General features: G+C 38.3%; 1 protein-coding gene across 6 annotated transcripts in view; it reads left to right on the top strand.

The window, feature by feature from the left end:
• LOC135497818 (uncharacterized) overlaps nt 1-14,543 on the top strand; it is a 205,727-nt gene that overhangs the window by 83,063 nt on the left and 108,121 nt on the right. For all 6 annotated transcript variants that reach the window (XM_064787758.1, XM_064787754.1, XM_064787757.1 and 3 more), the window contains one exon: nt 14,394-14,530. In XM_064787758.1, the coding sequence (XP_064643828.1) occupies nt 14,394-14,530 (137 nt within the window). The remainder of the gene's footprint in view (nt 1-14,393; nt 14,531-14,543) is intronic.

Genomic DNA, 14,543 nt, shown 5'->3' on the forward strand with positions numbered 1-14,543 from the left:
ATTATCAGTAATTGGTATTAGTTTGTCTGCATTTGTTTTATACTATACAAAAGATTCAGTAGATAAACCTATTGTTGACAAACCTAATTTAAAAAGTAAGCAAGAAAAATCAAAATTAGAAATTTAATTTTTTATATATAAATAAATGACGACAATGATTGATACGAAGAATATTGGAAGCACAATTTATCATGCTTCAGTCTTGACAGGTCTTACTGTCGGATACGGAATGGCTGGAAAATATCTTTTGAAAAGTAATAATATTGGAGATCCATCGAAGCCTAATCTGATGGAAGCTGTCAAATTAACTGGAGCTGTTACACTCGTAATCATAACAAAGGGTTACCTCGAAAAAACTATGGGTTTGCCAAAAGATATAGGTAGTTAAGATAAATAGATTTTATATAAAATAAATAATAAATGGCAAGTGTAATATTAATGAGTCTATTTGGAGCAGCCGCTAATGCAACTGAATGCCCTCTTTCACGCATTCGACAAACAGAATGCAGCGGAAGAGCGTAAACTACATGATATGGCGATTGAAAAATTACAAAAACAGTCAGCAGAATGGAGTCAGAATAGAATAAAGCATCTTGGTTTTTTATCAGAACAAAGACAGAAAAAAATGCAAGCAAAAAGTGACTTTTTAGATATGTCAGATGCTATTCGAGCATATGATGAAAGAAATCCTCAGCCTGAAATGGTGTACAAACCTAGTGTTAATCAGAAAAAATATGAACAAATGTATGTTGCAGGAAGTGTTATAGGCTCTGCTGTTTTATCAAAATTTATCTAAAATAAACAATGGCAGATTATGATCCAATTGATTATGAAAATCCAGCATATGATCCTGATGAAATATATGGTACACCTCCAGATGAAACACTTGAAGATAGATTAGAAAGTGGACAAAGAGGAAATGCTATCCTTGAGTCAGAATTGGCTGGAGATGTGCCACAACCTTTAAATGAATCTATACTTGCAAGAGAAGACATTATTGATAGAAAAGATAGATTTTTAAATGATTATATGAGAAGAAATAGGCTAAAATTAGTAACTGATAGGAACGAAATGTATGCAAGACTAGAGATAGGTGTTGATAGGCATATTTAGTATAGAACATTCAATGATAATCTAATTAGATTAACTCAAGAAAATGTTGACCCATATGCATCAAGATCAATAAAAGGAAAAGGTAGAGCTGAATTTCTGAGAAATTTTAGAGAAGTAGATTTACCAGAGAGTTTACCAAAAACAACTGGTGGAATTCCCAAGTCAGGAAGTTTTAATGAAATATTGAATCAAGCAGCTGACTCTGGAATTCCATAGTCAATTAGTTTGAATGAAAGATTGAATCAAGCAGCTGACTCAAATGTATTACAACAACCAGATGATGAGATTGATATTCAAGAAACTTCATTCATGAATCCTAATATTCAAGCTACACCTAAAGATAGAGTTAAACTTCAAGATAATGTATTGAAATCAGAAACGCCAGTAAAAACAGGTGATTCAAAATAAGATGAAATTATAAAATATTTCAGAAGAATGTGGCAAAATATTAAAGAAAAATATTCAAAAATTCGTGAAAGATTAAGAAATAAAATTAGGTATATGAATGAACAAGGAGATGAATTAGAAATGGAACCATTGATTCAACGAGAAGAAGAAAATTTAAAAGAAGTAGATGAAGCAGAATCAGATGAATTAAATATGTAAAAGAAAGATCGAAAACACATTTTAAAAGATTAGCTGAAAGTTACAGTAAAACAGTAAATGATGAAAATAATCCCATAGGTGAAAGACTGAAAGCATTATTCGAATTAAAAGGTTTTAAAATTGCAACAATTGTAAGTGCAATTATTTTGACTATATCTGCAATTGGAGCTAGTATAGGTTCTTTAGTCAAACCTAGTAAAACTAGTAAACCTGGAAAACCTGGAAAACCTGGAAAACCTGACAAAGCTGACAAACCTGATCAACCTGACAAACCTGATCAACCTGACAAACCAGGAAATAAAATTAAAGAAGGATTAATCAAATTTAAAAATTGGTTACTTTCTCTAGGAACAAAAGTACTATCTGTGTTACCTGGAATTATTGGAAGTGTCGTTTCTACAGTTTTGAAAGCAGGAGCTTCTGTTGTAGGATTTTTAGCTGAACATTTGATTATTGCAATAGCAGTGACAATCCTAGTCATCATTCAGGTTTTGATGAATAATGTTGGAACTATTAAACACAAAGCAAATAAAATTTCTAGTAAAATAAATGAACATTAGATTTCATAATCAAACTCGTTGTGAATTACCTGTTAGTATAGGTAATTATAAAACAGTAAGAGTTGTAAAGGCTATTATTCCAACCACATATTTTAATTTGACAAATACTCATATTGAGTTTAAAGTATCTGAGGAAGACGAAGTGGGAGAAGGAATGTGGAGTATGAAAAATATAAGTATACCAGATGGATTTTATACTTTTGATAGTTTTAAGAAAGTACATGTATTTGAAGATTTGTTAGATAAACTAGGTCAATCTGGTAAAGTCAAATTTGATTATCTTCCCAATTCAGGAAGGACAACTATACAGATGGCTCCAGATGTTATTATTAGGCCAGATCATGATATATGTGAGATGTAAGGATTTTGTGGTGAAGATTATAATTTAATATTTCTGCAAAACCAATTTTTGACAAGTAGGCATACTTGTCAATTTTTACCCCATCACGAATACTGTATTTCTTGTAACATAGTTGATACAAACAACAATTTTATGAATGGAAAACGTAGTGATATCATTACTACATATGTACCAAAAGGTAAACATTATGGAGACATTGATGAATATACATCATCTGAAAAAGTAGCTATTCAGTCCTATGATTATACATATATTGAAATACAGATACAAAATCATGAAAATGAAAATATTGAATTTAAATCTGCGTTTAGCGTTAATTTGCTACTAAAATAATATGTGTCTTTTGATTGAATTAGACTTATAATAAATGGATGAAGTAGATTTTATTGAAGTAGATAACTTTAGGCTTGAAAAAATTCAAGATAAAATCAATGAAATAGAATTGGGAATAATTAAACGAAGAAAATTACATAACAGATATAAAAAATCAAGTAAAGTATTACATGGATGTGAAATTACAATGTATATTACTGGTGTAACAATAGCATCAATTGGTGCTACAACTGTAATTGGGAATGTTGTCAGTATTCCAATTACTGCTATTTGTACTGTGTTAGGTTTAACTGGAAAAATTGTAGTTCCTAGATTACAGAAAAATCGAAAAAACACCTTGAAAAAGTGAATTTGATGAAATCTAGTTTAGATTCAATAAACAATTTACTGTCCAAAGCTCTCGATAACGGAAGTATCTCAAAAAGTGAATTTGAGGAAATGATATTCAATTCGAAAGAATCTGAAATGACTTCAGATTCATCAGTTTAGACTGTTTGGACTTTTAAAGTGTCTGAGACAAAAGTAGTGATTGAATTTAATCTTATTGGATGAAAACTATCCAATAAAGTTAAATTTTATCCAAATTTGTCAAATTAAAATAACCAACTTTGTAATATCTTAGGTCAATAATTGACAAATCTAGCCAATGATTATAGCATATATGCCCAAATATGTTATTTTTAATTAAGTATCTATTTGAATCAAGTAAACATGTGTAATTCATTGGAAAATCAGTAATATTTATAGGTGTTTTATGTGGTCTAAACTGTAAACCTGTTAGAATGACATTTGTTGTAAATGATATACAAAGGAGACTGATTAGTACAATGATTCTTTTATCCATTTTATTTATAGAAAAATCTAATTTTTCAACTTTTTTGAATTTTTTTAATTACATCAAATTTTTTCAACTTTTCAACTTTTCTGATTTTGACAACTTTGAACGTTTATTCATTTGAACAATTTTGATAACTTTTGTGATTTTTTAACGTTCTGATTTTCAAGGATTATAGGATTATTGAGTCAGGATGTAAGGTAAGAGGATTCTTGAGTCAATGGTATCATAGTAGGATTCTTGAGTCAATGGTATCATAGTAGGATTCTTGAGTCAATGGTATCATAGTAGGATTCTATGGTCAGAGTTGTTATGTAAATGAGTTGACTGAAGTATCCTATGTGATTGAGTTGACTGAAGGTTGACTGTGTTTGGTTTTGACTGGGGATGACTTGTGAGTTCAAACTGTCACTTTTATACTACTGAATGAGTAATAACATAATTCGTAAGAATACAATAGGACACATTTTTACAGGGCTCATTTGATTTTCCACTTCTACACCATCAGTTGCTTTATGCATGAAACTTTTTCCAATGAAACATGGAAACTTTCCTCAAAGAAGACACAGAGAAGCATGAAACTTGGAAGTGTTTCACTGAGATATGCTTCGCGCGTGTCCGTCTAACGGATAACAGGTCTAGACCGGGATTAAACGTTATTCTTGACACCATAACACTCGACTGCGGGGTGCTGGTAACTGATTATTTGGGCACATGATGATATGATCATCCGGCTTGCTAATGCATCTTAACATGTACCCAACCACTTTATTACTCAAGTTACACAATGTCCCGGTAAGTGATACAGCTTCACCTTATACGCATACGCATAGGTCATTGGACAAGCCACTTTACTTGGTAGTATGTCTTAAGAGGATGTATGGCTTTGGGTGTAGCACTTTACCTTGATACCAGACAGACACAGACATGAGACAGTCACAGTAAAACCCAAGCCTAAGGGATGGACATTATCGCTTAGTGCTCCTGCAGAGACCGTCACATCTCTTTACTATGGAGTTGCGATACTGATACGTGACAGTCACAGCATAACCTGAGCGTAATGGATGGGCATGAATGTTGGTTGTTCCTAAAGATACAGTCACATCCCGTCTTCATCAAGGATTAGCTGTGACGCCGACCGACGTGAGACAGTCCACAACATAGACAATTTTAATGGGTGGGCATGGCTGCTAATTGTTTCGAAGCAGCTCGCCACATCCTGTCTTACCTAAATAGAGTTGTGTCCATGTGACAGACACACCTTAGCCTAAGCCTGAGGGGTGGGCATGCTTGCTGTTTGTTAATGAAGGGAAACCGCATCCTGTCTTTTCTTTGGAATTGTGACACTCCCCCCCCCCCCCCACGCACACACACATAAGTTGTCATAGCTTAACTTAAGGTTATGGGGTGAGCATGATTGCTGATTGTTCATAGTCACATCACGTCCTAAGGTTTTGTAAGTGGAGTGATGGCACCGAAATGAAACAGTTACAGCAAACACAAGCAATACCGTCATATCTTGTCTTTATGATGATGGAGTTGTGACACTGACACGAGACAGTCCTATCATTACCCAACCTAAGGGGTGGACATGGTCGCTAAGTGTTCCTGCAGACACCGTCACATCCCGTCGTTTCTATGAAGAAATGGACGTGGTTGCTGATTGTTCCTGATATGAAACAGTCACATCATTCACAAACGGAGTATGTTCCATTCAGTCATTACTATGGAGTTGTGACACGAGACCTAAGATGAATGGATGAGCATGATTATTTTTGTTCCTAAAAAGGAGACCGTCACATCTCGTCTTTGCCATGGAGTTGTGACCCTGACGTTACGCATTCACAGCATAAATCAAGTCTAAAGGATAGCCATGATTGTTTAGTGATTGTTCGGTGGAGACCGTCACATATCGTCATCTTTACTATGAAGTTGTGAAACTGCCATATGAGACAGTTGCAACATAACCTAGGCCTATGAAATGGGTATAATTGCTGATTGTTCATGTGGTGACCCTCATATCACGTCTTACATGTCCCATGGAGTTGTAACACTAACACGACAGTTACAGCATAACCGTCCGATTTGTTTTGTGACGGTTGTAGCATCGATATGAAACAATCACAGCATATACAAGCAGAGACTGTCCCATCCTGCCTCAATATTATGGCGTTGTGTCACGGACACAAGACAGTCTCAACCCAACCTAAGCCTTACGGATGGTCATGTATGATTGGTTCCTTGATCCTGAAGAGACAGTGACATTTCGTATTTAGTATAGAGTTGAGACCCTGACTTAAGACATTCACAGTAAAGAGTGAGTCTAAAGGGTGAGCATGATTGTTCAGTTATTATTCCTTAGGAGACCCTATCATCCCGTCTTTACCAAGGAGTTGTGACACCGACAGTCGTGAGACGGTCCCATCATAAACCAAGTCTAAAAGGGTGGGTAAAGCTGCTGATTGATTATGAAGATATCGTAACAACCTGTCTTTCCTAAGCAGTTGTAACCCTGACATACATGACATAAGAGAGGCACAGCAGAACGTAAGCCTGGGCGGCCGTACAGGCTTGATGACTGATAACTCTTGAATGGACAACCACATCCTGTTTTTATTTTTGAGGTAAGCCTATGGGGTGATTATTGCTGATTATTCCTGAAACGACAGTCACATCATCACGTAATATTTCTTGTAGGAGGAGTTGTGACTCCAATATAAAACAGTCACAGGATAACAAAAGTCTCAAGGGTGGGCATGATTTTCATTGTTCACGGAGTGACCGTCACATTTCTTTACTATGGAGTTGTGACCCCGACATGAGATTTTCAATAAAATGACAGCATGACTGCTGACTGTTCCTGAAAGACGGTCACATCTTTTCATTTCCTAAAAGTGGAGTTGTGACCACACCGGGAGACCATGTTAGGATATAATCACAGCATAACGAATGGCCAAGGGATGGCCATAATTGCTGTTTTTTCCTGAAGAGACAGTCACATCCCATATTTAAGAGCATTAACCTAAGCTATGTGCATAGTTGCTAGTGGTTCATGCAGGGACAATCTCATAGCATACCGTATTAGCGGAGCTGTGATACTAACATGAGACTGTCATGGCATAACGTAGTCGACTCAGTGGCGGGGAAAAGTCTGACTGTGCCCATGGAGAGAGTCATGCATGCGTGCTAAGTTGTGACAGGGAGCATAAAACACGAGCTATGGGTGCTTCCATGTCCCGTTTTGAATACACAAAATAAACCAACGATGACAATTTTGAAAAAAGCTGAATATTGTAAACGCAGCAATAAGTGGCCTACTCGGGCAGTCAGAAAAGGCCTGTAAATTTTTATCCATTCATGATAAGTCGAAGCGTGGTAAAAGCTAACTTGGTCCATTGAAATGCAACTCTTGCTTTTGATACGATGTATCAATCAAAATACAGGCCTTTTCTAATTTCCCGCAACAGCCACTTATTGCAACTATTACAGTATTTGCAGGCATTCATAAGAAGTATTATCTGATGACTGGGTTATTAATTCCTTAATAACATCCTGTTTCGGGATTTAGGAAGTGGTAGCAACCTATCTTGTACAAAAGTTCAATTTCAAATCAATCCTTACGCAAGTTGCATGTCGGAGTTTTATCTAGAATAGATCTTGGTCAGTCCATCCAGGCAGTATGGCCTGCTGAAGGGCGGTCTGAGCCAAGCAGTTGGCAAAAAGTGGGTCTAGATGGTTAAAAGTTTAACCTGTGTGCCTAAAGAAGACACGTGAAATAAGAGAGGTTGAAACAGCTGGACAGTATAGGAAATAAGTATACGGAGGGAAATAGTATTTAAATGACGGGTAAAATTATCGAGAAGTGACGATGACAACCCGGTCACACCCGACCTCGTGGTCGTAAAAACATTTGTACGTGTCGATGTACGCAGTGTCGCCGTATGCACTGTGCATGTGTGTAGGAAGCTGTGCTGAGATGCCCGTCGAGCATAATGGGAGCCGAATCGTTGTGTAGCCGTAGTATCAGTCGGAGTCAGGAGGAAAGAGTTGATCTGATTGTTGACTTTGTGGTGCAGTAATAGTTTTTGATATTCGTATCGTGTGTACATGCTCTATAGACACTAATCCAAGCAGGCCTAACCATGGAAAAGGCACGTATGAAGCAACTGAAGAAGCAGAAATCAAATGCGAAGAGGGCATACACTAGACAAAAATAAAAAATTCCTTGTGAAACTTTATGAGGAAGATGTGGATGAGGCAGAGGTGATTGAAGATTTTGAGAAACTGACTGGAAAGCATGGAAAAATCGAGGAAAGAAAAGCCGAAAAATGAAGTTGCAATGGCGGTTAGCGGTTCCGACCAGGAAGTGGAATTGTCGATGAAAGAATTGAAAAAAGATATAAGCGAAATCGAGGCAGAAATAAGAGAAATCGAAAAGTCAATGTCGAGTACGAGTGGGAAAAAACAGGAAGTTCAGGACTTCGTTACCAAAAGGCCAGTTGTAACAACGGAGTGTAAGAACTCAGCAACAGCTGTTGCTATTTCGAAAGTTGAGGAGCAAGAGACAACGCTAGGTTATAGGAAACTACCAGAGAAAGACGGATATAAGGCAACGGGGAAGCGAGAGAATACTCCTGCATGATCTAAAGAGGAGAGCAGTTATTTAGGCCCATCTAACAAGCATCCATTGAATCCAGGAGCAACACCCTTTACTTCCATGCCAGTGTATACAAGTACCCCAGCAGGTAAACCAGAGCAGGGATATCGATCACACTCCACTTCTGAAATATTTGGTCCGACTAGGCACCTTTCACGAGTGAATATCCCAAAGTTTTCGGGGGATAAGCGACAGTATCTGCGTTGGAAAGCAGCATTTGATGCATGTGTGGATCAGGCAGCATGCAGCCCAGAGTACAAGTTACTGAGATTGAGGGAATCATTGCAAGGAGAAGCCTTAAAAGTCGTAGAGGGGTTAGGACACTCAGCGGCGGCTTACAATACAGCTATGGTGAGGCTAGAAAGGAAATTTGGAGGTGAGAGACGACAGATCAAGTTACGCTTTGACGAGTTAGAAAATTTCAAACCGATGCGAGAAGGCTATGCTCGCGACTTGGAGAAATTTGCTGAACTGTTAGACGCGTTGACTGTGAACTTGTATAATCGGGGATGGAGGCTGAACTTGGTCGCGGATCGTTGTTCTTTGCACTTCAGAAGAAGCTGAATGAAAACTTGCTAATATGATACCAGAGATGGATGAGAGAGTATCAGCTCCAAGAATGTGTGGAAACGTTGAGGGAGTTTATCAACCAAGAATCAATGGACCAGATAGCAGCGGCGGAAACAATCAAAGGAATTGAGCATCCTAAGCACACACAGGGGAATAATTAAAAGGAAAAAGATAAGGCCAGGAGTAGTTCAAAGTTTAAAGTTACTGGAAGTACTACAGGTACGCCTAGTGCCTATTTTAGCAAAGAAAGAAAGAAGTGTTAGGTGTTTATAAGATAAGTGGCTAAAGGGAGACAATAGTGAGGTACAATGAATGATAAATACCTTTGTATAAAACTCGAGGGTCACCCTACGCAACTCTGCGGTGAGACTAGCCGGGTCGCTTTCCCATTCACCTTGTAAGGTGAGAAGCACATCCCGCCACTCATTCTGTAAGGTAAAAAAAGGGGGCAATAAGAGTAAACCTTGAGTTGTAATAAAAATTATGACCACTTGCACAATCTGTGGAGAAATATCATCAACTCACCACGGGTATGGGTAGACCACACAGGGCAGATTCAACATTACCGCTGCCGCAAGTCGAGTTTCTGGCTCTGGCACTAGAGCTGAGAGGATGTAATCAGCTTTCTGTCTTTTTTTCTTAAGATGGGAGTCATCACTGCAGCTCTCTGCCTTTTTTGAACTCCCTACCCATGAGGCTGGACCGCGCGGTTTTTGGTCAAGGGCAACGTTCTTCTCATTCCTTAGCCTGCAGTGTGAGTTGAACATGTTTGTTTATGTTGTACCTATATTCAAATTGCACAATAGGATATCAATTAAAATGCGGGGAATTAGACATATTGGAACAAATGTTGGAAAGCTTACCTCATTGTTTACAGCTACCAGACTTGCCCTTATCTCAGCGTGAAGTTCATCTTGGGAAAAAGAAATGTCACTGATGAAGGCTTCAGCATTCTCTCCACTACACCGAAAATAAAATGAAAGTGGGTTAGTTAATTCAGAAAGATTAGATTAGATAACTTACAATAACAATATCCTGGTAGATGTTATACAAATACTGCACATTCTCGTTTCTACCCATCGGATTAAGTCGATGCAGATACCCTAAAAATAGGTTGAAAAAACACACAAAAGCCCCAGTTGGAAAAGTTCATCGTTGTATGATGTACTTATTTCCAAAGTGTCAACTTTGATTTGCATTTCTATGCCTTTTTTTATATTTTGGAATGTTTGTTTCATGAGTCGATACTATTTGAAACACGGGTTGAACATGTTATTGTGCCTCATCAGCATCAGAGTCTGACTCATCATCATCATCATCACCATCACCATCTCCGTTGTCACCAACACTTCAAGTATTGCGTGCAGCAATACAGTTACCACCAGGGTGCACCCCTATTAGGATTCTTTTTTCTTGTGCTCGCCTACCGCTAAAAAAAGACTGATGAAAGGTGATATCTTCAGGGGAATCATGCACGTTTAATGGATATGGTAGTGGTGCAGTATTCTCCTGACAGTAGCGATCTCCGACATCCGAAGGTATGGGTGTATTGCCCTGCAATACAAGACTCCTTAGAATCGGGTGATCACCTTCGGGCCTGCTTCTTTCCCCTTGCTTCTCCCTCTGATCAAAATCAATTTGCCGCTCAGGTGATTGTCTTCTAAGGTTCAAATGAGCGGTGGAAGTTGCTGCCTCTTGTGAGGTGTGAATAACCTCAGCGTTATCCCGCTCCATTTCAGGCAAAGCTTCGACTATCGGTTCGCATATCATTTCCAGAACCCTCTGAAGGAGAATATCTTCGTAGATTTTCCGGGTCTGGAGAGGATCAAGACACAACTGACCATTCGCAAAAGACGAGAGCATTTTGTGACAAGTTTGAAACTGCTCGAATATTTTGCTTTCCAATTCATTTTCATCACCAATGGGCGCAGCAAGAGCAGGAGAAGCTCGCGCTGTCTGATATTCTTTTGACTGTCGCCCATGTTCGCTTGTGTCACACTTGCCCACTTAGGAGTTAAGATGTCCCGATAAAATATCCATCAACTCTGAAATACCTGCTGTATCGTGCGTCACAGGTAAACCAGCAATCGGGTTTGATATAGGTTGCACGCAATACTCGGCCGAGTTCGTAGAAAGTACGCAACATGAGGACACACCGAGACCTTCATGAAACCCCTGTTAGTATTTATTCGGTAAGCCAGATGGGAAAAAAGGGAACAATACAGTAGATTATAAAATACTTTTCAATCTATATTAAACCTGTTCTATTGGATGAATGCAAACACGTTCTTGTCCTGATGATGTGCGCATGCAATGTGACCTCAATATTGATTTCCATTAAATTACGTGTGTGTTTGCCTAATCTGGTTAGAAAGAAACAACACAATCATTTTATTAAATGTGTTTACGTCTATCAAGCATCTGCGCTTGGCAAATGCAAAACAGAGCTCTTACTCTCAAGGTCACAGTTATTCTCACATCCATGTTACACTCCAAGGGCAAGACTGTTATAGCACATGGTCACTTACACTTTGGGATGACAATAACCTACACTTTTCAAGGATTTCGGCCAAAACACCGTTTTTAAGCTCAAAGTCAAGGCTATTTGCAAATCACTCCCACATTTCAAACTCAAGGTCATTTGTACGCAACAACACATATCATTAGCAAACTAATTAGGTCACAACACATGGTCACATGCGGTTTGGGAAGAAATGACCTTCACTCTACAAGGACACAGTCATTCCGTCAAAACATCACTCTTACACTCAAAAACAATTTTTTTTCAAACCATTACCTCACAACAACATTGGAGCTCAAGGGCACACGAAATTAGGTCACTTATTAGGGCATTAATTAGGTCACTTTTCAAGGACAAGCGCCACAACATCTTTCTCACTCTCCTAGTCAACCGTTTCTTTTCAAATTATTCCCTCATTCTAAACTGGATTATGTAATTATGTCTCTCATTAGTATGCTAAATAGGTCAATTTTAGCCCAGGGTCATCGTAATACCACTTGTGTGCAGCTTTTTTGTAGTTTGATTATTGTTATGTTTGGCAATTAGCAGCTAATCAACACAAATGCCTAAATTCTTAGATCATTCTCGTCTTCATTATTAATAGAGTACGTATTTGTAACCCGATGAATCATATGTGTGCCTTAAGTACAGAGTAAATATTTTTCGTTGAATTTTGGTCGTTCCATCATTGTTTTGCACCTCAGCTCAGTTTATAGCTGAATTAAAACCGGATTCGTCATGGATTCCAGTTAATTTCCTGAGAGAGCTGTGGGATTAAAGGAAACTTGCTGTGACCTGACTCTTTATTTGAAAGACACTGCAGTAACTAAAAGCAGTACAGCTAGAATCTACTTATGGTTTTATATATTCAAGCGTAAACGGCAAACAACTACTCCGCCCTAAAAAACCAACAACAACAACAAAACAAAAAACAAAGTAAGAACACAAATATGTAACAAAACGCTTTTCAATGGCTTTGGATGCTGTTGTTGGAGGTCAAAAACAACATACAAACGGTTAAGTGGAATTTGAGCCCTTGAAGCTGTTTGTTAAGAAAGTGACTATTTTACAAGCTCAGCGACTGTTTTGCCCTGGAAAGAGGTTCGAACTCATTCATACTTAGCCTTCGAGGAGTTCATTATCATTCAATGGCAAAGCGGTGGATAACACTGATGGAGTTATAGCGAAGGACCTTAGCAATGTACCAAATGTATTTATTGCGCTATCAGTTAGTCACATACTCGAACATACTTTTGCCAGGAACACAGGTTCAGTAAAAGAAAATTAATCGAGGGCGAGAAATCGGCCATTTTTAATAATGCACCCGTTAATTCAAATATGACGTCAGTGCTCTCCGATTGGCTAATGTGTTGTAAAGTCTCCGGCTCACCAAACAGTGTAGAATTGCCAAACTTGGTTGATGTTCAATGCTGTGCAACATGCAGCTTGCCAAACAGGGCAAAAAAATATGCCTGTTCGGCGAGCGGTTCGCAAATTTACCTGACCTTTTTACTCACCTCGTGAGCCTATGCGATGACGTGGCGTCCGTCGTCGTCGTCGTCGTCCACCGGCGGCACGTTTCGTAATTGCTTGAGGTATGGACTTTAAATTTGGTATACATGTACTAGGACCCTGGTTTGGGCACCAGGGGCATAATGCAAAAAAATAAGATATGCAATAGGACCCGTGATATTGGTAATATTTTTATAATTTTTTGGTGAGTACTCCTAGCGAGTATGCATCACATATCATTTTTTTATTTGACCTACTTTTCAAGGTCACAGAGGTCAAAGGTCGCTAAATCATCGATAGGTGGCACGTTTTGTATCTATTCGAGCTGGAAAGTTCTAAACGTATGAGAACATGTTTCTGTTGACCCTCTATTCTACCCCAAAAATGTAGCTCGCGAGGACATCAAAATGGCCGCCAGGCGGCCATCTTGAAAAATAAAGAAAGCCCTATTTCTCTGAAACTGATGATCGGATTGCAAACACATTTCATGTGAGTATGTATCTGTGTTCTCTTAACAATTTCCTTAATTTTCAGTCTAATCCGATAACCAATATGGCCGCCAGGGGCCATCTTGTAAATTAAAAATGTCCTATTATTACTCCGAATCTAGTGCTCGGAGTGCAACCAAATTTCATGCGATTATGTATCTATGCACTCTTTACAATATCCTAAATTTTCAGTCAAATCGAATGACAAATATGGCCGCCAGGCTGCCATCTCGAAAATTCAACGAAGTCCTATTACATATGATATGGTAATGTACACGCAGCAATAACGCTAAATCTCATAAACAATATGGCCGCCAGGTGGCCATCTTGAAACTTCAATAAAATCGTTAAATTCTCAATAAAGCTGCACTACCGCACCACTTCTTCTCAGATCGCAGAATTGACATCAACAACCAAAACAGTTTTCCCAATATCGACTACGAATGACATTGATTAGCATTACCCGAGGTGAGCACATGATCCCTGGACCATTTCATTTAAAGATGGCATCGAATATGGCTATGTGGCATAACTTATTCAGTGAATAAATTACTTAAAATACTTATCGGAAACAACAGTGTGTTTAACATGTGCGACGAAAAATATAAAATGGCGTCCAAGATGGCCGGTTTTTGGATTTGGTCCTCTCTTCGCCAAGTTAGGAATCAGACTTCACTATACTTTTGTCACTGAGATCACCTGACAAAAGGGTACACGGACACCTAATTTCAGATCCAGCCAAGATGAGTACAATGATCAAATCGAGGACATAGATGATCACCGTTTACTTATTCGTTTAAGCGTTATGCATGTGTTTCAAACTATTTTCATTTTTAGGAAAAAAGTCATCAGAAAAGGTTCTTACGTTGCATTAGAGTGTGCGCTTCACAACCATTGTGAGAGTGTCTTGGTTGAGTTGATTGAAGACTATACAAAAAAGATCGCTGTGGCACAATGGCTTAGGCAAAATAAAGGTACCAGTATGGA

This window comes from Lineus longissimus, chromosome 13 (assembly GCF_910592395.1).
Source record: "Lineus longissimus chromosome 13, tnLinLong1.2, whole genome shotgun sequence".
Lineage (NCBI taxonomy): Eukaryota > Metazoa > Nemertea > Pilidiophora > Heteronemertea > Lineidae > Lineus > Lineus longissimus.